Source organism: Suricata suricatta, chromosome X, assembly GCF_006229205.1.
Source record: "Suricata suricatta isolate VVHF042 chromosome X, meerkat_22Aug2017_6uvM2_HiC, whole genome shotgun sequence".
Taxonomy (NCBI): Eukaryota; Metazoa; Chordata; class Mammalia; order Carnivora; family Herpestidae; genus Suricata; species Suricata suricatta.
Window position 1 is genome coordinate 67,761,200 of NC_043717.1, and position 24,555 is coordinate 67,785,754.

The following is a 24,555-nucleotide window of genomic DNA, read 5'->3' on the forward strand; positions in this document are numbered from 1 at the left end:
AGTGTGCTCTGGCGCACCGGAAGCGACCTGAAGAGAGCGATGGCGGGTTTGACTGTGAGAGACCCTGCGGTGGATCGTTCTCTGCGTTCAGTGTTTGGTAAGAGGAATTCGTGGAGCCAAGCATCGGGGAGGGACAGAAAGAGACAGTGAGCTGCGAGGAATGCCCCTTGCATGTCATGAATTGCAGCAGGAGCTGGTTATGGGTTCGGTTGGCAGCTCTACCTGCCTATCCTGTGGCGCGGCCAACCTGCTGGACTCGCGGGCAAAGTGATACCCCTTTCCCCTGAGGTCTCGCAGCCTTTTCAAGATGTGGCTAAGGAAGTTAAACTAGCGTTCAGCTTCTATGCACTTTTCCTTTCATGAGCTTCGATCATTGCCTGCTATTGAGAGCGCTTGGCAAATGCCCCGTACTATTTCTCACCCTCTATCCCAGAATACAGATTATATGCTGAGTACATAGATCCTTGTGTCCACTTGCCGCCCTCTCATAAGCACATTCCTGAGCTTTTTACTGTAACATTCTAGTTCGATACTGTGAACAGCCACCTGGCGTCTTAAGGTGAATTGTGAATGAATGAACGAATGATTAAGACCTCGTCGAAGGAATTTTAAAGAGGATCAAGTCTATTCTGAGTAATCTTTTCAGACTAAATAAATTTGTTTGTTTCTTTTTAAGTACCTGTGGTGACTTTAAAGCACCTTTTGGAAGGGACATGACAAGACAGTTGAGAATAATTTTTAAACATCCTTTACTACATTCGTCTTCATTCTTCTTTGAGTGTGTGTGTATGTGTGGAAATATGGACATAATGAGCCGGTTTTCAAAATACCAAATACTTTGGTATTTTTAGTTCTTATTGATAAGACTAAAAGATTATCAGGTAAATAACCAATGCCAGACTATTTATTTTCACCGAAGTTAAGGAAGATCATAACACATTTCAGGTAAGTCTAAGAATGGCTATTAAGGAGTGCCTAAACCTTTTATATTTAGCCTTGGTGCTTTGTTTGTTTTGTAATTAAAGTCAGCAGATAAGATTGAAATCTTGTCTGAAGTACCAGGAAACTGGGGTTGTAGGAACACTATTTTGAGGTAGTTGTTACATTTTCAATGATATGTGTACATACCGGTTTACTTTCTCACCAAAGAAATGGGTTACAAACTCAAGAGTTTTAATAATGTCTATTTTCTTCGTAGTGGGGAACATTCCATATGAGGCTACTGAAGAGCAGTTAAAGGACATTTTTTCTGAGGTTGGACCCGTTGTTAGTTTCAGGTGAGATCCCCTTTGACTACTTGGGGTTTTCTTTAAAATCACAAACTTGACCTTTAGCAATAATGGCAAGGTTTGTACTGGTGACTTTTCACATTCATTCTTCTTTTTGTTTGTTACAGCTTTATTCAGGTATGATTCACATACCATAGAATTCACATTTATTTTTATTGAAAGATTTTTTTTCCATTTAAAAAATACTTCAGTGAGGGGCACCCGGGTGGCTCAGTCACTTAAGCATCTAACTTCGGCTCAGGTCATGATCTCACAGTTTGAGTTTGAGCCCCACATCAGGCTGTCAGCTGTCAGCACAGAGTCTGCTTCAGATCCTCTGCCTTCCTCTCTCTGCCTCTACCATGCTCGCTCACTCGCTCTTTCTCTCTCTCAAAAATAAATACACATTAAAAAAATATTTCAGTGAGGCGGTCAGAGTGATAAAGTTATTTGTCTTAAAGTGGACCAAATTAGAACATGGCAATGTTAGCAAGAAATCTATATGTATATAACATTTGTGTCTGATACTTGGTTCCGCTCTTCCAGGTTGGTATATGATAGGGAGACAGGAAAGCCAAAGGGTTATGGCTTCTGTGAATACCAAGACCAGGAGACGGCACTTAGTGCCATGCGAAACCTGAATGGGCGTGAATTCAGTGGGAGAGCACTTCGTGTGGACAATGCTGCCAGTGAAAAGAACAAAGAAGAGCTGAAGAGTGAGTATAAACCTGATTCGTATGCAACTATGAGTTAGTAACGATGTATTGAAGATGTTCCATTTATGACATGTGTTAGCATCTGCTGAAATGGTTAGCTATGTAGCTTTTTTACTTGACCCATTTGAGGCGCCTGCATTACAAAAGTGTATATATTGGAGAAAAAAAGAACGTTAACTTTAGAAGTCTCCCCATTTGCCGTGGAGTTGATTTCTAGTTGAAGATGAATTAAGGCTCACCAAGCCATTAGTTGCACTAATAACTTGGTCATTAGTTTGCCAATCTTGTAACTGTCAGCTCTGTAATTGGTGGGATTACTTGAGCATTCTCTTGGCTTTTTTTCATGAGGTAACAGATCAGGAATTACATTTTGGAATTGGCATCTTTTTCTTCTATTTTGCTTCTGAAAATTAGCATATTTGTGGTTTTGCTTCTGAAATGAGTTGTCAAAGAAATTGATATGCCCCATTTCTAATTTACATTAACACTGTCCACCTATGTGATCTTAGTTCCAGCTTTCCTCTGAGAGCAAACAATACACTCTGTCACTTTCCTCTACAGAAATAAGAGACTTGCAAATCACTGATTTCTCAGTTCCTAAGAATTGAAAGTTATCAATGGGTCCTGGAAGGGAAGCAGCCCTGGAAAGTAGATACTTGAAATGCCTTAGCTCTTAATTTTGCCTCCTTAACTTTCTGTACTTTCTTCCTGATCAGGCCTTGGCACGGGTGCCCCTGTCATTGAGTCACCTTATGGAGAGACCATCAGTCCTGAGGATGCCCCTGAGTCCATTAGCAAAGCAGTTGCCAGTCTTCCACCAGAGCAGATGTTTGAGCTGATGAAACAAATGAAGGTGGGAGGAGGCATTAGGTTAAGAACAAATCAAATCACAGCCAATTTTCAAGGAGTTAATTGATAAAGTTAATGGAAATGATTTCTTAAGCTCAAGTATAAGGTGTGCCGATTAAGCACCATGTCTTGCACCTTTGATATGCCATCTGTGCATAGTGTGTTTTACATTTTGTGCAAAGATCTTTCCACTTTGGGACACAAACCCAGCTTCGCAGTGTCACTTTTTGTAGATATTCACATGTGGCTTTTTTCCGAAATGGTGGTATTGTGGTATTTGAAATGCCTCTTCCTTCTCTTGCCTGTCATGACCAAAATTTTGTGTGCTATGCAGAAACCAATGATAGCTTAAAAAGCTTCTTGAATATTATATTTCTCAGATGAGCATGATTCTAAATCGCTATTAATTTCTAAGTAATAAGTATTGAACCTGATGATGAATCTGCTTGTCTTCTCAGCTCTGTGTCCAGAATAGTCCCCAGGAAGCACGGAACATGTTGCTTCAGAACCCCCAGCTGGCTTATGCTTTGCTACAGGCACAGGTAGTGATGAGAATTGTGGATCCAGAGATTGCCCTGGTGAGTGCTTCTTGTTTTTTATGGACATGCCACAATAAACTTTGAATGGGATAGGAACTACATGACTGCTTTGTTAAACAGCTCATAGATGTGTCTTTTCATTTCTTAGAAAATTCTGCATCGCCAGACAAATATCCCAACGCTGATTGCAGGCAACCCTCAGCCAGTCCACACCGCTGGGCCTGGCTCAGGATCCTCTGTGTCAATGAGCCAGCCGAATCCTCAGGCCGCTCAGGCCCAGGCTTTGGTAGGGCTTTACCTCGTAATATTACTTTTACCTGTCTTAGAATGCCATTTTCATTTTAAGAAGATATACTGAAAGAAGAATAATCAGGAGCTAAAAACGATAATTGCAGTTTCCAGACAAGATAGCAATTTTCAGTTTGCAGGGTATGTGGCATCTGAATGAATGTAGATTCAGTGCCAAGTTTGTGAAATAAAGAGGTCTTTTCTGTGTGCCCTTTTATAGAAACTAATTTTATGTTTATGTGCCTGCATGGTGCTGTGGTTGACATTTGTTATTCTACATACATCTCATTTAGTACTTATGGCAGTCGTGACAGGTTGGCACTATTATTATCTCCTTACCAGTGGGAAAATGTAAAGCTTGTTTTCTAAACATGACATAAAACTTTGAAGCCATAAGAAATAATTACATTTGAAAGCTGAAAATTTTCTGTATAAGAAAAAGAAATAGGGGCTCCTGGGTGGTTCCGTTGGTTAAGCATCCAAACTTGGCTTAGGTTATGATCTCACAACTCGTGAATTTCAGCCCTACATCAGGCTCTGCTGACAGCTCAGAGCCTAGAGCCTGCTTCAAATTCTTTTTCCCCCTCTCTCTGCCCCTCCCCCATTCGTGCTCTGTCTCTCAAGAATAAATAAACATTTAAAAATTTTTTAAAAGCACCAAGGACAAATGACAAATTGGGCAGTGTATTTGCCACACTCATGATGGACAACAGGCTGATTACTTAAAAGTCCTTAGTCATGTTCAAGAACGTTTATTGTCACAATATAATAGTGAAAAATTAAAACATCCTAAATGTACATCAGTGGAAGAATGGGAAAATGTTTTTATCCAGTGTGTCACCCTGAATGACTTTCAAAAACATAATTCCATATAGCAGATAAGATGAATTAGGATACACGTTATCAACACCGATTACCCAAACGTTTCAAAAGTGAAAATAAGTGAAAGTAAAATCTTCTCAAAATATAGGGTATATGTGTTTGCGTATATCCCAAAATATGCTGAAATGTGTTTAGTATGTATGTTTAGTTTGTAATGATTTACATACAATTTCAAAACATCTATAAAAATCCTTAACTGGTTGTCTTAAGAAGGGGATATAGGAAGGCACCTGAGTGGCTCAGTCAGTTAGACATCTGACTCTTGATTTTGACTCAGGTCATGATCTAATGGTCATGGGATTGAGTCCTGCATTGGGCTCCACGCTCAGTGTGGATTGGGATTCTCTCTCTCCATGCTCACTGTACTTGGAATTCTCTCTTTCCCTCTCTCTCTCTCAGTCCCTCCCGTGCTCACACTCTCTCAAAATAAATAAACATTAAAAAAAAGAGGATACAGGGTACAATTGGGAAAGACCATAGCAAATTTCAAACATATATATTATTTATTTCCTAAAGTATATGTTTATTTTATTTTTTATGCAATTTATGTATTTGGAATTTTTCATAATAAAAGTGTTCAACCTCAAAATAAGACAAATGTAAATAGAATTACAGTAATCTACCATTTTTGACCTATCGCACTGGGGAGGTAAACAACTTGAAGTCAATCATAGGTGCTACATGTGACCTCACAACACAGATCATACTTGTCAGTCTCTGCTTTTATTTCTTTAATAAAGTTTATTTATTTTGATAGAGAGAGTGCATGCATGTGAGTAGGCGAGGTGTAGAGAGACATTATCCCAAGCAGACTTGGCACTATGAGCATAGAGCCCAAGGTGGAGCTCCATCTCATGAATCATGAGATCATGACCTAAGTTGAAATCAAGAGTCAGAAGCTTAGCCGACTGAGCCAACCAGGCACCCCAGTCTCTGCTTTTAGAATATGGTCCATCTTAATTGTGTTCTATATAACCAGGCTCATGATGTGTGTATCCAGAGGCATGTACATACACCGTTTTTTCTTTTGATCAGGGTGGAATGCATGTCAATGGTGCACCTCCTCTGATGCAAGCTTCTATGCAGGCTGGAGTTCCAGTACCAGGGCAAATACCAGCGGCTGTAACAGGACCTGGCCCTGGTTCCTTGGCTCCTGGAGGTATGTTTCATTTAGAGTCTTCACCATTTTGGTATTTTGCTAAAGTTTTGTTGTAGCAAATGGTATCATATAGCCACGTTATTACATGGTAATGAGCTCTTGACATAAAATTATTACACAGTTAGGATGTGTATATCCTACGTGGAGGAAATAGTTCCAAATGGAGTGAATGGGAACTAGACCAAGCCAGTAAACAGAAGGGTACAGGAAACATTACGAAGTAAGTAATAATAAACATAGAGTAAGGAGGAAGGAATAAAATTTTGTATAGAGAGTAATTCTAAGTGTAAATGGACTCAATTTTCCCACTGAAAGCCAGAGACTTAGGTTAAAAGGCACATAAAAAGACAGACACAGAATAATCACATTTGTTATTATATTTAACAAGTATAAAATTGCATTTCCTTAAATGTAATCAGACCAAATAACAAAAGGAAAAAAGTTTTAAAGCTATATCTTTTCATTGAAAGTGTGTATATAGAAATTAAAGAGTATTGTTATTATGATTGTCGCTTTTTCTCATTCAACACTCATAACTAAAAAAGTTATGAGTGAAATAGTGATTTCCTATAGGAAGCTCCTGTATGAACATATGACATGTATGAATATTTAAAGTTTTTTGTGCAACAAAGTTGCTTCTTGTTAATTTATCTAATCATGACTACAACGCTACAAATAGAGGATAATGAATCGAAATAGTTCTGTTTTGTAGAGAACCTGGTCTACAGAGCTAAATAGGCAAGGAATAGAGGAAGGGATTTTAAAAGAAATTTCAGGGGCGCCTGGGTGGCTCGGTCGGTTAAGCCTCCGACTTTGGCTCAGGTCAGATCTCACGTTCGTGGGTTCAAGCCCCGCATCAGGCTCTGTGCTGACAGCCAGCTCAGAGCCTGGAGCCTGCTTCTGGTTCTGTGTCTCCTTATCTCTCTGCCTCTCCCCCTCTCATGCTCTGTCTCTCTCTGTATCAAAAATAAATAAAACATTAAAAAAAATAAAATCTTAAAAAAAAATTTAAAAAAATAAAAGAAATTTCAGCAAACTCATGATTTTCATTTATCTATGCAGTTATAGTTAAAATATCTTTCAGTGAAAGAAATGGATTCTGTATTTCATACATTTTTGAGTTATGGGTACCTAACTTAAAAATATTACATATTGCAGTGTGGTCCTACTACACATGACAAGTAAGCAACCCATGACATGTGCAGCTCATAATATAAGTCAAAAAACACCCAAAATGGTCTATGCCCTGTTCAGGAAGACAGGTGCACTTGGATGTCACAACAGTGTCAAGTTGCTGTAAAAGTGTCTAAGTGTCTGCTCTCCATTTCTGTACTTAACATTGTCATGAATTGTTAGCATACAGTGTGTGGATCAGTATTGTCTGTGGACCACACTTTGAGTACCTTCCTACTAATGGACAGAAAATAAGTAAAGACATTGAGGAATAAAGTAGCAGAACCAATAAGCACAATTTGTTATAAGAGATTTGACTAAAGAATATATTTTCCCCCAAAATGACCATGGAACTGTAAAAAAAAAAAAAACTATGTACTTGGTGATAAAATTAAAGGTTTAAAAAGTAGAGAATTTGCAGGCTATATTCTCTAATTATAAGCCAATAAAATTAGGGGCGCCTGGGTGGCTCAGTTGGTTAAGCATCCAACTTCAGCTTAAGTCATGATCTTGTGCTTCACAAGTTTGGGCCCTGCATCAGGCTCTGTGCTGACAGCTCAGAGCCTGGAGCCTGCTTCAGATTTTGTGTCTCCTCTCTCTCTCTCTGCTCCTTCCCCACTGGCTCGCTCTCTGTTTCTCTCTCTCTCTCTCTCTCTCTCTCAAAAATCAATAAACATTAAAAAAAGACACCAATAAAATTAGAAATAATTAAAAGGTGACTGAAAATAACCTTTACTTGGGAAATTAATGAACGTACGCTAGGTGTCCTTGAATTAAAGAGAGCATAAAAACGAAATTTATAAATTATCCAAAAGACAACAAAAATAGTGTACTTTACACAAAAAAGTATGGGAAGTAGTGAAAGCAGTACTTTAAATGAGTATCTTTAAATGCCTATGTTATTAAAGAATAAAAGAGCTCTATGTACTGGTTTTAAAAAATTAGGAAAATAATAATTACAGTGGTATGTTTTGTGAGATTGTAGCACACTTCTGAACTTATTAAAATATCACTAGGATTTTTTAAATACCCTGCACAAAGCTCTTTGACAATTAGTGAGAAGGGGGAACAATCTAGTAGAAAAGTAGACAAAGAAAATGAGTAGGCGCTTCAAAGAAGATCAAATCCAAATGGCAACAAAAATACATCCATTTATAGTCAGTGGGATTGCGAATTAAATAACAAGATTTCACTTTACTTAAACCCATCAGACTAGGAAAATTTCAAACAGATGACACTATCAGTGGGGAAATTTATGATAGTTTAAGAAACTAGTCTCACATTTAAAATTCATGTACTCTTGGACTCACCAATTCCACTTCTGGGAAGTTGGCCCATAGAAATTAAAGTGTCATCATGTAATAGTGTATAATATGAGAAATTATGTCCAGAAGTCCTTCTTGCCACTGCTTTTCTCAGATTCTAAATCTTTATATTGTTTTACTGAGAGGTCTGAATAAATCTTAGAATGCTGTCGTTAGGAGAGACCTTTGAAATCATTTAGACCTGTTGATCTCAAACTTTAATGTACATTAGAATTACCTAATTATCTTATTAAAACTCAGATGCTGGATCCCACCTGAGACTTTCTAATTTAGCAGGTCTGATTTAGGGCCCTAGAATTTGCAGTTCTAATAATTCCTTGGTGATACTAGCGCTTCTGGTCTGGGGACCACATTCTGAGAACCACTGGTTTAGACCAACTCATTTACTTTGCAGATGAGGAAGCCTGGGCATATGCTAATTATATTAAATCACTTGTTCAAAATCATAGTTATTGTTACAGTAGGGATAGGGCGAGCCCAGGTTCAGGTTCTTAATCAATGGCTCTTTCTTTTTTGCTTGGCATGTTAAATGGAATTAAGAGAATGTTATGTATTCTTAATATTTTAGTTAAGTATTAATGAACTGCAAATAGTAAAGCTTGTCTTTTCTTCCCACTCACAGCATATATTGTTGCTTTGAGGAAAGAAAGAATTACTGCTATATAGAAAGGACAAGACAGGACTTCTGGTACATAGTTATTCTTCGTATAACAATCCTCATATTTCAACTAATTAGGGTAGAACAGTGGTTCTCAATCTGTTAGATCCTGTGGCCTCTTTTCATAACAGATACTTGGCAGTAACTTTTTACTACCCTGAAATGAAATGCACACATAACCTACTTAACATGATTTCCAAAAAAATAATGTCCTAACTACAATATTAAAGGAGAAATAAAAAGAAATTAACTTATAATTAAAAACATTTTGGGGGCACCTGGGTGGCTCAGTCAATTAAGCATCCAACTTTGGCTCAGGTCTTGATCTCACAGTTTGTGAGTTTGAGTCCCGCGTTGGGTTCTGTGCTGACAGCTAGCTCAGAGCATGGAGCCTACTTTGGATTCTGTGTCTCCCTCTCTCTCTGCCCCTTCCCCACTCATGCTCTGTTTCTCTCTGTTTCAAAAATAAACATTAAAAAAATTAATAAAATAAAAATTAAAATATTTTTAATATGCAAGCGTTCAGGCACAACTACACAAGAAACCAAAAGGTAGCAATCAGAAGTTTGCACCTATACCATGAAGTAAAAGCTTCAAATGTAGACAAATACAGGTATGTTGTTTTGGCAACTCAAATACCAGAGAGACTATTACTGTTAGTGATGTGATTTACTCAAGTGGTGAAAACCCTAGGTTAAATCCTTAACAAAACAAAAAATTCAGTGTATCTGTGTGTGTGTATATATGGAAAAGAACTTTTTTTGTTTACGAATACAACAGATTAAAGTTCTAAATTCAGATGCCCATAAGCAGGTTTTCATTTGTGTTAATGTTCATTCACCAAGACACTTGAAAATTTTGCAAGACAAGATAATTCTGGAATGTGGAGGACTATCTCAGACATTGCAGGGCATCTAGTATCCCTGTTGGCTTCTCATTAAATGCCAGCCGTGCCCCCTAAATTTTTTCACAACTAAAACCCACACATTTACAAAATACCGTGGGAACAGTATTGCTTCCTATGAGAAGAGTTGTGAAGGTAAGTGCCATTGTTTTCCTATGTAACAGAACTTCTGCCAAGGTTTTGGTAACTGGTGAGATTAAGTATTGTCATTTAACTCACTTTTCTGTCACTGAAGCCTAGAGTTTACTAACAAACTTTATCTTCTGTATACTGCATTATTTAAAGATAGCTATGATGTTCCTGAATAGTTTTCTGCCTCTGAGGCCAAAAGAGGAAATCTGTTAACTCAGACACTATCCTAATTTTTTCTTCACTGTCATAATTTGTGTTTTTCTTTGCTTCCTTTTATCTTCTAGGAGGAATGCAAGCCCAGGTTGGAATGCCAGGAAGTGGACCAGTGTCCATTGAGCGGGGGCAGGGTAAATAAATATTAATTTCTGATTATTGTGGACTGGACTTGGCAATGTTCTACATCTGCACAGTCTTATTATGGCAGCCACTAACTATATGTGGCTATTTGAATGTTAAGTTAATTAAAATTAAATTGAAATTAGGTAAAACTTAAAATTCCGTTCTTCATTCATAGTAGCCACGTTCCAAGTACTCAACGGCTACATGGGGCTTAGTGGGCATCATACTGGATAGTGCAGATATAGACTATTTCCATCATTGCAGAATATTCCATTGGACGGCATCAGTCTAGATTTTCCATGTAGTGACTCAGAGCCCAGCTCTGTAAGGATTGATGATAAATCAAATGGATCCTTTGTTTCTATTTAAGTTATATCGCCTATATATCGCCTTTTCCTAATACTCTAATTATTCTACTGACATATTCTCTATCACTCTGTGACTATCTGTTGGCTGAGTAAGGATTTTTAATAATAAGCATGTAATACGTGGTTGGGCATGAAGAAGCCTAAATTTAAACTGCAGATAAAACTGGAGGTCAGAGGTCTAAAGCCTACTTAATAAGGGCATGTTGTATTGTGGCAATAACACTAAAGACCACAGCAGAGCCACTCCAAAATCTCCACATTATCTCCCTCTGTTACTGGAGTTTGAATAAAAAGAAAATGCAGTGGCTTGGTTGAAGACATCAGGAGGAGAGAGAGTGAGAAAACAGAAGGAATCTACTGTAAGACTGAGTGCATACTTTGGGCCAGGCACCTTAATTTGCATAGACAACTGCGTGACTTAGGTGGTAGCATTTCAGTTTTCAGGTAAAGAGGTGGAGGCTCAGAGTTTTAAAGTTACCTATTTAAGGGGCCATGGTAAGTAAATACTGTTCTCTGAGTAATGTGCACATGATTCAGGGCACGTATCTTCCAGCCAGTAAGTGGCAGAGCAAGACTCTGAAGTCTCTGACTAAAATCTATACTCTTTCTGAAAATCCACACCGCCTCTATTTTTAACTTCCAGAAATACTCTTCAGTGCCTTATATTCTTACTCATTTTGTCATTTGATGAGGAAGAACTGCTTTGGACAGCACAGAGAAGTTTAAGTTACTCCTAGCTTACGGCCTATAAGTGAAACCCATTTTAAAAGCAAAATATTAACATAGAGGCCTCTGTACTTTACTTCCTGTCTATGGTTTGTCCATTAGGGTTGGCTGGTGAAGTGACAGAACTAATAATCTTGTCAGATGGTTGACAATGGGTCCAAGGTCTTGACCAAATGCCTCATCTAAAGCAGCCTGTGCTTTTGTGGTTTCTGCCCCAAACCCTCGGCTACTATCAGCAGATCGTGTGTGTACCCCAGAATATTTTTGTATTAGGGAGAAACTGGGTTTGCAGTCATATTCTTCCCACGCCATCAACCAGTCAACCTTTAGGTGTTTATACTTACTCCACAAGACATCCTTTTTCCTGCTGTAGTTGTCTTCACCTTTCTGGTCAAAAGTTAGCAAAGGGAAATGACTTGGATGTTGAAGGTAGATCAAGTGTGTCTTCTTGAGATAAAGTGAGATGAGTTTTCTTTTATAGTTTTTATTCAGTACTTAGCAGAGGAAGCAAGAATCTTTTCATTTATACTCAATTTTCTTTCTTTTCCTGGAATCCATGCTTCTTATGCGCATTTATAATGGTAAATGGTGACAGTTACTTGTTTAAAAAAGTACTTCTTGCCTTCTACCACCTTTGTGTAGTGTTCACCTTGTCATCTCATTAGTCTTTGTTTGCTTTTGTCATGGTGTTTTGTTATTACCAGAGACCTGCAGTGGCAGAGTGTTTCTTGAGGAGTGATACTTTCTTTGTCTAAAGTTCACTCACTGCGTTTCCCACAGAAATTTTTGTGCTTTAAAATACAGCAAAAATAATATTGTCCAACTTGTGTTATGGGCCTCTTCGGAATAAATCTTGCCTTCCATGTTAAGTACAGCTTCTTTCATGTTTTGTTTATGAACATATGTTTATGTTCTTTGCCTAACTAGCAGTTCAGAACTATCCTTTTTTTACTTTTATTTTTGTAGTGGTATAAGGAATTTTAGGTGGACTCATAGTAGCAGAGGCAAAAATTGAATGTTACTGAGTAAAATCAGTGGCCAGCAGGTTTCAACTTATGAGGCAGTCTCATCACAGTGGAACAATTTCCGATCCCAAAAGAGCTAATATAGTAGGAAGATTGTAGCCTGGGGCAGGCTCCTGAACTCTTTTGGCTTTGTAACTTACGTGTATAAATTTCCGGTGTCTGTATGTGTATGTTTCTCTGTGTGTGTGTGTGTGTGTGTGTGTGCGCGCGCGCGGGCGCACAAGCTATTTCAAGTGTCTGCTCTTTCTCCTTTTGAACTTACTGCTCACCTAGGAACCCTACAGCATTCGCCTGTGGGACCCACCGGGCCTGCATCAGTTGAGCGAGTTCAAGGTACCCATTGTATCTGCGGGTTTCCTCTTGCTTGTGGTGTTCAGGGTGGGACGTTGAGAGGACAAGGGCTGCTTGGCAGTCATCCTCACGTTCAGAACTCAAAAGGGTAATGTTTTGGGTTTTTGTTTTTAAATTTTTTCCTGTTGGGGCCACAAGCCTAAGATTGACCTCTTCACACAGGGCAGAGAACATGGATGATATGGGCATCTGTCCGAGGCTGTACTCCCTCCCTACTGGTGTCAGGAGGCTTGGATGGAATAGCAGTCTGTAAGGAGACAGCAGGTTCTTGCAGAGCCGTGGCAGTGTTCACATAATGCCAAGACCCTACCTCTCTTTTGTGACTCTGGTCCTTGAACTAAGATTGATTATAAGGAGAACCAGGAGCATAAATTTCTTCAGGTTGTAGTGCTAGTCCTTGGCAGTTTGCTCCCCACTTTGCTCTTTATATAATTCCATCCATACCTCTGACATGGTACAGATTCTGCCTACACCCTGCTTCTGTTCTTGAGCTGCAAAAGGAGTCTGCTGTGGTGAGGTTTCAGCCACTCTCAGGTGTCTGAATTATGTTGTCAGTGGTACAGAGTCATTTCTTGTTTCCTTATGTGTCCTTCACAACAGTAACTTCCTGTTTGTTTCCCCGTCAGTGCCAATGCAGGACCCCAGGGCAGCTCTTCAGCGTGGGCCCTTGCCTGCCAACGTCCCAACTCCTCGAGGTTTACTAGGAGATGCTCCAAATGATCCACGTGGAGGCACTTTACTTTCTGTAACTGGAGAGGTAGAGCCTAGGTAAGCACTAACATTGAAGGAAAAGATTGTATGGGGGGTGGCTCAGGCAGTTAAGTATCCGACTTCAGCTTAGGTCATGATCTCAGAACTGGAGAGTTTGAGCCCTGCATGAGGCTCTGTGCTGACAGCTCAGCCTGGAGCTTGCTTTGGATTCTGTGTCTCTCTCTCTCTGCCCCTCCCCTGCTCATGCTCTGTTTTGTTTTAAAACATTAAAAAAAATTTCTTTAAAAGGGGAAAGACTGGAGGAATCAGAATTTTCCCTTGGTTTGAGAACAGTCTTTCTGTACCAGTGGTACCTGTTTGTCTACTTCAATAGATAGGTACATATTCATAGCTGCTGTCCAAGACTAAGTACTTCTCCTTGGACAGAACTGTATAGTTGAGTATGTCATTTTGCATCGCTACTCCATCTTTACAAATTGGAAATTCTGGCACATTATTGGAACAGGAAAAATTTCTTTTGCTTAATGGTAGTAGTGATATTAATAATAGCAGTAATGATAATAAGATAATGATAATTGATACTAATGAGGATAATGCCTCTGACTCTGCTTTGAGTACTTTACTGAGATCATCTCATTAAATCCACACAACAAACCTGTGAGATTGATACTAATATACCAATCCTATTTTACAGATGAATAAACAAAGCTATAGAGAGGCTAAGTAAATGTGCTCAAGAAACACAACTAATGTGTGATAAAGCCTGGATTTGAACCCTTACAGTAACCCATATTCTTAAGCATTGTACTACATACTCATTCTGTACAATGGATACCTTACCTCCTCAATCATGAGCGCCCTGACCAAACATGAAGTTCTAGAATGTGTGGATTTACATCTCCCTAGCTTTTTTCTTTACCTGTTTGGTGTTAATTCTCTTAGCATTTATAGACTGATGTTTGTATCAGTTCTTTGACTTTTTTACTTACTGATCTTCTGGTTAATACTTTTTATTGTTGTTTTGTTCTGTTTTAAAATATAACATTTTTCTCCATCTCTAGAGGTTATCTGGGACCACCTCATCAGGGTCCACCCATGCACCATGTCCCTGGTCATGACAGCCGTGGCCCACCCCCACATGAAATGAGGGGGGGGCCATTAGCTGAGCCCAGACCTCTAATGGCAGAGCCAAGAGGACCCATGCTAGATCAGAGGGGTCCACCCTTGGATGGCAGAGGTAAGGGGAGACCACATTACAAGGCTGACTGGTAGTTGCAGGCTGATAATAAACCCAGCTATTTTAGGCCCTAATCTGGAATACAGAAGGCTAGGGTAATGGGCTTGACAAACATTTTTAAGGTTTATCTGCAAATCTGTGAAATTGGGAAGGAGAAAGGAGTCTTGTGTGCATTTGACCCTTGAACAATATATTTCAACTGCACAGGTCCACTTATATGTGGATTTTTTTTTATTTTTGGTAAATATAGTGCAGTGCTATTTTCCTTAAGATTTTATTAAAAACATTGTCTTTTCTCTAGCTTACTTTATTGCAAGAATGCAGAACATATACACATAACATAAAATATATGTCAATCGACTGTTTATACTTTTGGTAAGGCTTCCAGTTAACAGTAAGCTATTAGTAGTTAAGTTTTGGGGGAGTGTTCCAGTCATCACATTGCTCAAGGGTCAACTGTAGTTGTACGGGAGATGTGTTTGGAGGAATAGATTTCTATCTTTCTTTGATTGTTGGGGGTTTTTTGCAGTAAAGATGAGTAGCTACACAGTGATTTTCTTACAATTTCTTTATAGGCGGAAGAGATCCCCGAGGCATAGATGCACGAGGGATGGAGGCACGAGCCATGGAAGCTAGAGGATTAGATGCCAGAGGATTGGAGGCCCGTGCTATGGAGGCCCGAGCAATGGAGGCCCGTGCAATGGAGGCCCGCGCAATGGAGGCCCGTGCAATGGAAGTCAGAGGGTTAGAGGCCAGAAATATGGATACAAGGGGCCCAGTCCCTGGTCCTAGAGGTCCTATACCTACTGGAATCCAAGGTCCCAGTCCAATTAACATGGGGGCAGTTGGCCCCCAGGGATCCAGACAAGTATGTGCAACACTCACTTCTTACTTCTGTGTGAAATCTTTATCTATTCAGGAATTGATTATTGATCCTGTTACTGCTTTCCGACTTAGGCTATTTCTCAGCTTGTTAAAACGGGAAGATTAGAATCTCCCTTCTTTTAGTTTCTGTGTCCCTTAAGGTGTTTATTTGATGGGCACCAGGATTGTAGCAAGCTTGTCCCACAATTTAAGGAGCTCTTCCATTCAGAACAGAGCCCCTGCAAATTTAGGGGACAGAATGTGTATCACTAGAATCAAGGATGGATAATTTGAAAAACCTCCCCCAAATGATTCTAATGTACAACCATAAGAACTGTATTAGGGCATATGAAGAGCTATAGGTAGTCATTTAGGTAATCTTGGGTTTGCAGAAAACCTATTTTAACTCACTTTCATCACACAGACAGTTTTCTAATGCGTACCTTAAAACCTATGGAATTGAATTCTTATCCTTTATTTCTCCTTATTTGGCTCTCCCCAGTTCTGTGTATATGGTGATCTATGATTGTCTGTGTCTCTTCCCTTTTCAGCACAGTTGGTTGTGGGGAGATGGTATGCCTGTGGCTTCCCTGAGTTTTAGGTGCTAGCACCTCCATCTACTTCTAGCCCCTCTGACTTTCTTTCTCCATTTGTCTTCTTCCTTCTGCTATGTACTTCTGTCTCTCTTCGGTCTTCCATATGTTTATGTGTCTTGCTCCCATTTGTGTGTGAGAGAGAGAGACAGAGAGAAAGAAAGGGAAGGGAGAGAGTCAGCTGGAATTGAACATGTCAGTTATCCAGTTCTCTCATTTTATAGATTTGGAAATTGAGATCCAAGAATTCAGGTGAGTTGTCCAAATTCATACAACTAAAAAGTGACAGAGCAAGGAATAGAACCCACTATTTTTTCCACTGTAGCACTCTATCCTATTATCTACATGTTATGTATGTATGTATACACACATGTATATATGTCTGTCCCACTCTCTTTAATAGGAAATACGAATATGTCGTTTTCTGGTACGTGTGAAAGGAAACCATTTTCTATTTTTTTTAAAGTTGTGCTTTTTAAAAAATGTGTGGGTGGGCCTTGATGTTTATTCTGCCCTCTGTGATCAGTAGTCTCATGATAAAAATGGTTTTTATGCATTTATTCAGTCATTCAACGAATATTTATTAAGCACCTCCTGTGTAGCAGAGAGAGCTGTAGGTACTGGGGATATAGCAGTGTGAACAAAATGAAGTCCCCACCCCCCTAGAGCTTACATTCTAGATTATGAGACTGACGCACTGCTCACTGCGCCAAGAGGGCTGCTGGAGCTTGCATTCTAGCTGGGAAAACTGACAACAAATAACTACATGATGTGCTTATATAATTCTGTCAATATTTTCATTGAAAATAATGGTTGGAAGACAGTTTCTGAAGAAAGTTGCTCTTTCATGTCTGCTAGTGCTTGAACTCATTATTCTGTAATGTTAGGTTTATAAATTTGTTTAAATGTTTTATTTATTTTTGCTACAGAGAGAGACAGAGCATGACAGGGGGAGGGACAGAGAGAGAAGGAGACACAGAACCGGAAGCAGGCTCCAGGCTCTGAGCTAGCTGTCAGCACAGAGCCCGACGCGGGGCTTGAACCCACGAACGTGAGATCTGACCTGAGCTGAAGTCGGAGGCTTAACCGACTGAGCCACCCAGGCACCCCTAATGTTAGGTTTATATAATTTTAGTAGATTATATAAAGCCTATTAGATCTGAAGTGAAAAAGCAAATTTTATCTTCAAACCTTTTTTAAATTGTTTAAAGTAATATGTTCATTCATATACAAAAAATATATAGTGAGAACCTTGCTTCCTCCCCTGTATCCATCTCCCTTGTGACCCTAAAGATAATTGCTTTTATTAAACTTTTGATGTATTTTTCTAACAAAGAAGAATATATTGTTAGAAAAAAATTCATATATTTTTCCTTTCACTGTCCCTGTGCCTTTTTTGTTTTTTTTTTTTTTTTATTTAACAGTATATACCTAATATCTAATTTTGAATCCGGTTTTAAAATTAATTCCAGTTCACCTAGTTGGAAGCTTGTTCGTAAAAGGCTTATTATTACTTAGAGTGATTGCCTAACTTATCATGCAAACAGGGATGTGTGTGAGTCTGAGAGCGCTGTTGTTAGTAGTTGCCCTGGGACAAAAGCATAAACTGGGAGTATCCTAGACAAACCTGTGTGGTCATCTATATTGTGCCTTGTCTGCCTAGAATAGGCCCTGCTGGTTAGATCATGTTATAATACCTCAAATTAGTATTGACTGAAATGTAAAAAATGTTATCCTCACAGATATTTCAGATCTGTAGCACATTGAAGTTCAGACTCGTCTCTGGATTCAGTACTGATAAAAACCAGAAAGTGATAATGAAGCTTCTTTCCCTTCCTAAACAAGATAGGAAAAACAGTTTTCACCATTTTTTGATTATTCAAGGTGATAATTAAATGTACCCATTACTGTATATGCTGTAACAGAAAGCATAGTTCTCTCCTGTTTGGTTTCTGGTCTCTTTCACCGTAAGTCTGTCACCTGGCTCTTCACATTGCTGGTATCTGCTCCTAATGGTTTATCTACATTTCTTTTTGGGCTTTGTTGTTTCTAATCTGTTGGGGAAGCAGATAACAAGTGTGTTAATAATTTGTGTTTAATAACAGTACCTCAACTCTGGGTGAATGCCTGAGTGTGAACATAATAGCAGAGGGACTTTAAACAGTGATTCTAGGTGCTCTGAGGCCTTTTCCTTGCAGTCTGGTAGTCTTCCCAAAGATTGAAGTCACCGAAGATCTTAATTAAATATGACATAACTGCATTTTGTTCTTTTAACTTGGGTCAGTCATATTTCTTGGTAATTTAGCAGAAAGCATCTGCTGCATATTCTCTATGGAAAGTTATAAAAAGCAAATGTTGGGCTAATAGCAGTCTTTTCCCCGGAGGCCTTCCCATCTCCTTTCTGCCTCTGCCACTATGATCGTCTCTGCCTTACTTGAGGGAAAGGGTCCTTTGGGACGAACTGCCTATGTCTGATTGAACTAGAGGTAGGCAGTATCCCTATGAATGTAGCTTCCCCAGTGGAGCAGCATACATTATCTCTAGAATCTGCTGGCTTTCATTTCTGTTTCCACTGAGTACTAGTTTCTAGGATGCTCTCCGTTTTCTCTGTGCTTATGCAGCTGGATTTTGCTTGATTGATGGTGTCTGATTGTGCTGTGTTATATTTGTTGATGATGCTAGAGCTATTTTAAGCAAATGTGTCTAACTTGCTAGTTGATCTCTAGTTAAACCCTGCCTTCTGCCATTGCTAACGGTAGGAAATGATCTTCAGAATGATTAATTTGGGGTTTTTTTGTTTTTTATTCATGTTTTTCACATTGTTATTATTGCATCTTGAATACCTATATGAGAAGTTCTGAAAAATCTCTCATCTCTCTTTGTGCATGTAGGTCCCAGTTATGCAGGGAGCAGGCATGCAAGGAGCAAGCATTCAAGGAGGAGGTCAGCCTGGGGGCTTTAGTCCTGGCCAGAACCAGGTCACCCCACAGGACCATGAGAAGGTAAGCAACACTGTCTGCCCCCAGGGGCACACATCTCTTGGATTCTGCTCTTATTTTTTTTGTTTTAATTTTTATTTATTTTTGAGAGACACACACACAGAGAGAGAGAGAGAGAGAGAGAGAGAGAGAGAGAGAGAGAACAAGCGGGAGAGGGGCAGAGAGAGAGGGAGACACAGAATCCTAAGCAGGCTGCAGGCTCTGAGCTCTCAGCACAGAGCCTGATACAGGGCTTGAACTCAAGAACTGCAAGATCATGATCTAAGCCAAAATTGGACCGACCAAGCCACCCAATTTTTTAAATGTTTACTTAGTTTTGAGAAAGAGTAAACGAACATGAATGGGGGAGTGACAGAGAGAGGCGGTAACACGGAATCCAAAGCAGACTCCAAAGCCGTGCTGACAACTAAGGGCCTAATGCCAGGCTCAAACCCACAAACCATAAGATCATAACCTGAGCCAAAGTCAGATGCTCAACTGACTGAGCCATCCAGATGCCCCAGGATTCTGCTTTTCAATCACGATGTGGACATCCTGGGTCTTTGGAGTTCCTTTGGAAGCAATGGTTTACTCCTATAACTTTTTTATGATCTTGTTATCTGAAAATTTACTGGCCTGGTCTTAAATATCTTTTCTTTCTTAATGTTTTATTTTATTCGAGAGAGAGAGAAAGAGAGCATGAATGGGGAGGGACTGAGAAAGGGGAAAACACAGAATCCAAAGCAGGCTCCAGGCTCTGAGCTGTCAGCACAGATCCCCACACAGGGCTCAAATCCATGAACCACAGGATTATGACCTGAGCCAAAGTTGGACGCCCATCCAACTGAGCCACCCAGGTGCCCCTATGAGCCTGGTCTTAAAATTCTTTAGTGGATATATATGAATGGCAGCTTAATTTGCATTTCAGACTCAAAATGGCAGCTTATCTTACATTTCAGACTCATCTGCCATAACTTTTTTTTTCTGTAGGCTAGGTTGATGTGAAAATCCAAGTCTTTTTTTTTCCCCTCCTCTTTCTACTTTATCCCTAAAAACAATAGTAGATTCCCCATGAGTATGTCTTTCTGTTTCTATATTTGACCATTGTGGGGAGCTCATGTCTGATGGAAAATTAAAACTTGTGAATAAGAGAGACTTTCAAAAAGGGATTAAAAACTGAAGAGTTCCCAAGACTCACAGATAATGTGTTAGTCTGCATGAACTTTGGTTTCATGGAGGTGTCTGATTAGTCTTCTAATCCTAGGTATTATTGTACCTGAGCTTTTCACTGTGCCTTTTCTCACCAGCTGGGTTTTTTTATTTGGTTTGGGCATTTTTTTGTGTATAGTATTCTAGGTGTGAAATATCCTTCATTTTTGGACAGAAGCTTGTGTTGTTTTTATAACTGCCGTCATTAAAACTCACTTTGTTTTTCCTCTTCACAGGCTGCTTTGATCATGCAGGTTCTTCAACTGACTGCAGACCAGATCGCCATGCTGCCTCCTGAGCAGAGGCAGAGTATCCTGATCTTAAAGGAACAAATACAGAAATCCACTGGAGCACCTTGAAAGGTGAGCAGCCTTAACCTGCCTAAATTGGACAAGCTCCTTGCGCATTTGGGGTATTAGATGCTTTCGGCCTTAACCAATAACACTCTCCTGATACCAAGACTGTCTGAGCCTGCAGTCCTCCTGTTATACTCTTAACCCTTCATTAGGTCAGCTCCTATCAGAATCGTGGAAGGCAGCAAGGTATTTGTTCAGTTGTTGAGTTGGCTGTAATGTTAATTTTTTTTTTGTAACCTTTCTTTCCTAATGGCAAAAGTAACATGTGATCACTTTTACAAAGTTAATCAAATGCAGAAATATAGAAAGGTCAGGAAAGGAAGCTCTGCTTCCTCAATCTCATTCCCCAGACAACCTCTAAATATAATTTAGGGTGTATCCTTCCAAAATCAGTTGTGTTATTTTATTCCACATATTCTCCATGGAGAAAATACAAAGCATTTCAATAAAATGTATAAATATTTTTAATTTCCAGTATTTATTTAATATTGACTATGTTGACATTAAACTGAGAGAGTAGATATTTTAGGGTAGTGACTGTCCACCATCACCATCAGTCCCTTTACATTTTGGAGGCTGCAGAACAATGCTGCCCTTTATATTTCTTGCTTATCAGTCATGTAAAAGGGATCATAATCATGTGACCTAACCTGATCCCATGTATTTGAGTTTCTTTTAAAAACCTTTTTCCTCAACATCTTATATTTCATAAATAATTCTGTTTCCTAAAAACATTTTAAAATTCACATTGTTCCAATATTGGCTGGAATATCACATTTTAATTTCCACTTTCTACCCCATCTGTGTTATAATTACAATTTATATATTATCATTAATAGTGAACTCATTTACACTGCTTAGCAATCTTTACTAAATATATTGTGTTTTAATCAATATTTATAATATCATTAAATTATCCAAGCCAGAATCTGTATTTAGACTTATTTATTTATTTATTTATGGTTTATTGTCAAGTTGGTTTCCATATAACACCCAGTGCTCATCCCAACAAGTGCCCTCCTCCATGCCCACCACCCATTTTCACCTCTCCCCCACTCCTCCACCCCCATCAATCCTCAGTTTGTTCTCAGTATTTAAGAGTCTCTTGTGGTTTGCCTCCCTCCTCCTTAACTATTTTTCTTCCTTCCCCTCTCCCATGGTCTTCTGTTAAGTTTCTCTGGTTCCACTTATAAGTGTAAATGTATGGTATCTGTCCTTCTCTGCCTGACTTATTTCACCTAGCATAACACCCTTGAGTTCCATCCACGTTGCTACGAATGGCCAGATTTCATTCCCTCTCATTGCCATGTAGTACTCCATTGTATATATATACCACATCTTCTTGATCCATTCATCAGGTGATGGACACTTAGGCTCTTTCCATGATTTGGCTATTGTTGACAGTGCTGCTATGAACATTGGGGTACACGTGCTCCTATGCATCAGCATTTCTGTCTCTCTTGGGTAAATCCCCAGCAATGCTATTGCTGGGTCATAAGGGAGTTCTATGGATAGTTTTTTGAGGAACCTCCACACTGTTTTCCAGAGCAGCTGCACCAGTTTACATTCCCACCAACAGTGGAGGAGCATTCCTGTTTCTCTACACCCTCGCCAGCATCTATAGTCTCTTGATTTGTTCATTTTAGCGACTCTGACCAGTGTGAGGTGGTATCTCCAGTGTGGTTTTGATTTGTATTTCCCTGATGATGAGTGACACTGAGCATTGTTTCACGTGTCTGTTGGCCATCTGGATGTCCTCTTTGGAGAAGTGTCTGTTCCTGTCTTCTGCCCATTTCTTCACTGGATTATTTGTTTTTCGGGTGTGTATTTAGACTTTAAATGACTAAAGTATAATGCGAAGCTGTCCTATACCTGAGGTAGTCTTTTAGTGGAAGTATAGGCTAACTATTACATTTAAAGGCATAGAGTAAAAGCTGTTCTTCTCTGTTACGTTTTCTAATTTATTCATGTCAGAGAAGGCATGCCCCACAGCCTTGCACATAAACCACAGGGCTAGGGTTTTTGTTTGTTTTTATTTTGAAATAATTAGTATAAATTCACAGAAGGTTGGAAGAATAGTACAGAGAGCCTTGTGTATCCTTCCTCCAACTTCCCCCAGTGATAACATCTTGAGAAGCTGTTGTGTGGTACTTTTTTGGTTTGTAGTACAAAACCAAGAAATTGACACTAGTACATTATTATTGACTACAGAGCTTATTCAGTTTTCACCATTTTTAAACTTAGATTAATTTGTGTGTGATCAGTAGTTCTCATCCAAAGGCAGTTTTGCTCCATATAGGACATTTGGAAATGTCTGGAGATGTTCCTGGTTGTCACAACTGTAGGGGATCTGGTGTGGGTGGAGACCAGAGATGCTTCTGAACATCTTATACTCACAAGATCTCCACCCTCCCCCACACTCATAACAAAGACTTACTTGTCTCTGAATGTCATTAGTGCTGAGGTTGAGAAACCCTGTGGTCAGGGGTGATTACTTTGGGGATCCTGGAAGCAGGCACCTTAGGAATCTGTCCCTGTTCATTTGTCCTTTTACATAGCCTCCATCCCCTACTTTTATTTTTTTTCTCCTGATGTTTGGGGAATAGAAATTTGTCTCCATTTCTAATAGCTTTCTCCCAACTTTTCCTTACAGGTTTTCAAAAAATACCTGGCAGCAAATCTGGAAGTTAATTCTGTAACTTTGTTGAAGTGTTGCAAAAAGATGACTTCTGCATCCTAACCCTTGAATGACTCAAATTGGTGCCAGGTGGAGGATTCCCATCACCTTCTCTGAGAACAAAATCAGTTCCTTCTGTTGTCTTAGTTTGTATATTTTCTGTGACTTGAAATAAACTTTGAACACAATTTTAGTATACTGCAGATTGATATACACCACCTTTTTGCTTTTAAAAAGCTGAACACCAAAGGTGAAACCTTAAATGTATTTTCAACCCTTACCACAATATTGTACTTTAATGTTATATTGCCATAGCTCTGTTTTTCCATTAAGTTAACCACTTATTCTTCTTGATGATATTCAAGAGTTCTCAGAAGCAGTGTTTTCTGGAATTTAGTTTTTGCTTTGTTTGCTTCCAACAGAAATAATGTGACTTGCCCTTTGAGAAGTTGCTAGAACTTCTGAGTTTACTGGGAGAAAATAGCCCGTGGTTAGAGCTACAAAATGATCAGAAGGCCAACACAGCAAAGAGCCTAGCAGAACGGTGTGTTTAGTGTAGAAAAATCCAGTGATCAAAATGTACTTTTTTTTTTTTTATCAATAGCAGGTTTATTCACCCGCATAGTTCAGAGTTAAGGCAAAAATGTTGTATTGGCACTGGTTCAAGTGTGTCAGCAACACAAGAGACGACATTTACCTATCCTAACACTCTTTAGTCTCAGTAGTCAACCTTGAAAATTAAAAAAGCCACTAATTTTTCATATGTTCGAGATGAAATAAAAACTAAATAGAAATCAAATGAACAAAATACATTTCATTATACCTTCTAGATAATCACTAACCTACAGTCTTTCCCTATAACCAAATTTATTCTGGGAAATTAAAACAGAAGACCCTGAAACTTTTACATTATTCTCATTTATTTTAAGAGGACCAAATATAGAACACAAGCAGTCCTATTGCTCATTAGGCCTGTCCCTGCCTGCTTCCTTGCAGATAGACATGACAACCTGTGGCTTGCAGCCTAGCATTCTCTCTGTCATAGTGGCATTAAGGAGGAATGTGATTTCTCTCCATCAGGCCAACCTCAAGAGGTTAAGGGATGCCTTAATAATTAGTAAAGTTCCACTGGAACTACTCTTTGAGCCTATTTATATTCTCAGAATCCTACCCCCTGGGTTAGGATTATGGTCTAATGAATTAAAAGCCTGCCATAGGCTTAGAGAAT

At 39.1% G+C, this 24,555-nt stretch overlaps 1 protein-coding gene across 3 annotated transcripts; it reads left to right on the top strand.

Annotated features, from left to right (window-relative positions):
* The first annotated feature begins 4 nt into the window (after positions 1–4).
* CSTF2 (cleavage stimulation factor subunit 2) lies at positions 5–23,523 on the top strand. Of its 3 annotated transcripts, XM_029929737.1 has the most exons (16): positions 5–97; positions 1,199–1,277; positions 1,815–1,984; positions 2,701–2,837; positions 3,292–3,411; positions 3,521–3,658; positions 5,578–5,701; positions 10,178–10,240; positions 12,625–12,684; positions 12,865–12,951; positions 13,329–13,470; positions 14,475–14,650; positions 15,226–15,518; positions 18,999–19,109; positions 20,531–20,656; positions 23,304–23,523. In XM_029929737.1, exons 1-15 carry the CDS (start codon positions 40–42, stop codon positions 20,651–20,653), a joined length of 1,881 nt encoding a protein of 626 aa, XP_029785597.1. In that variant the 5' UTR covers positions 5–39; the 3' UTR covers positions 20,654–20,656; positions 23,304–23,523. The 3 variants fall into 3 exon arrangements, with proteins under 3 accessions (XP_029785597.1, XP_029785598.1, XP_029785599.1); XM_029929738.1 differs by lacking the exon at positions 12,865–12,951; XM_029929739.1 differs by lacking the exons at positions 12,625–12,684; positions 12,865–12,951.
* The last annotated feature ends 1,032 nt before the right edge of the window (positions 23,524–24,555 follow it).

Coding starts and splice junctions, on each gene's coding strand:
- CSTF2 (XM_029929737.1), top strand. CDS start 40: ATGGCGGGTTTGACTGTGAGAGACCCTGCGGTGGATCGTTCTCTGCGT. Junction 5,702..10,177: donor TGGTTCCTTGGCTCCTGGAG/GTATGTTTCATT, acceptor TTTATCTTCTAG/GAGGAATGCAAGCCCAGGTT. Junction 12,685..12,864: donor ATCAGTTGAGCGAGTTCAAG/GTACCCATTGTA, acceptor CTCTTCACACAG/GGCAGAGAACATGGATGATA.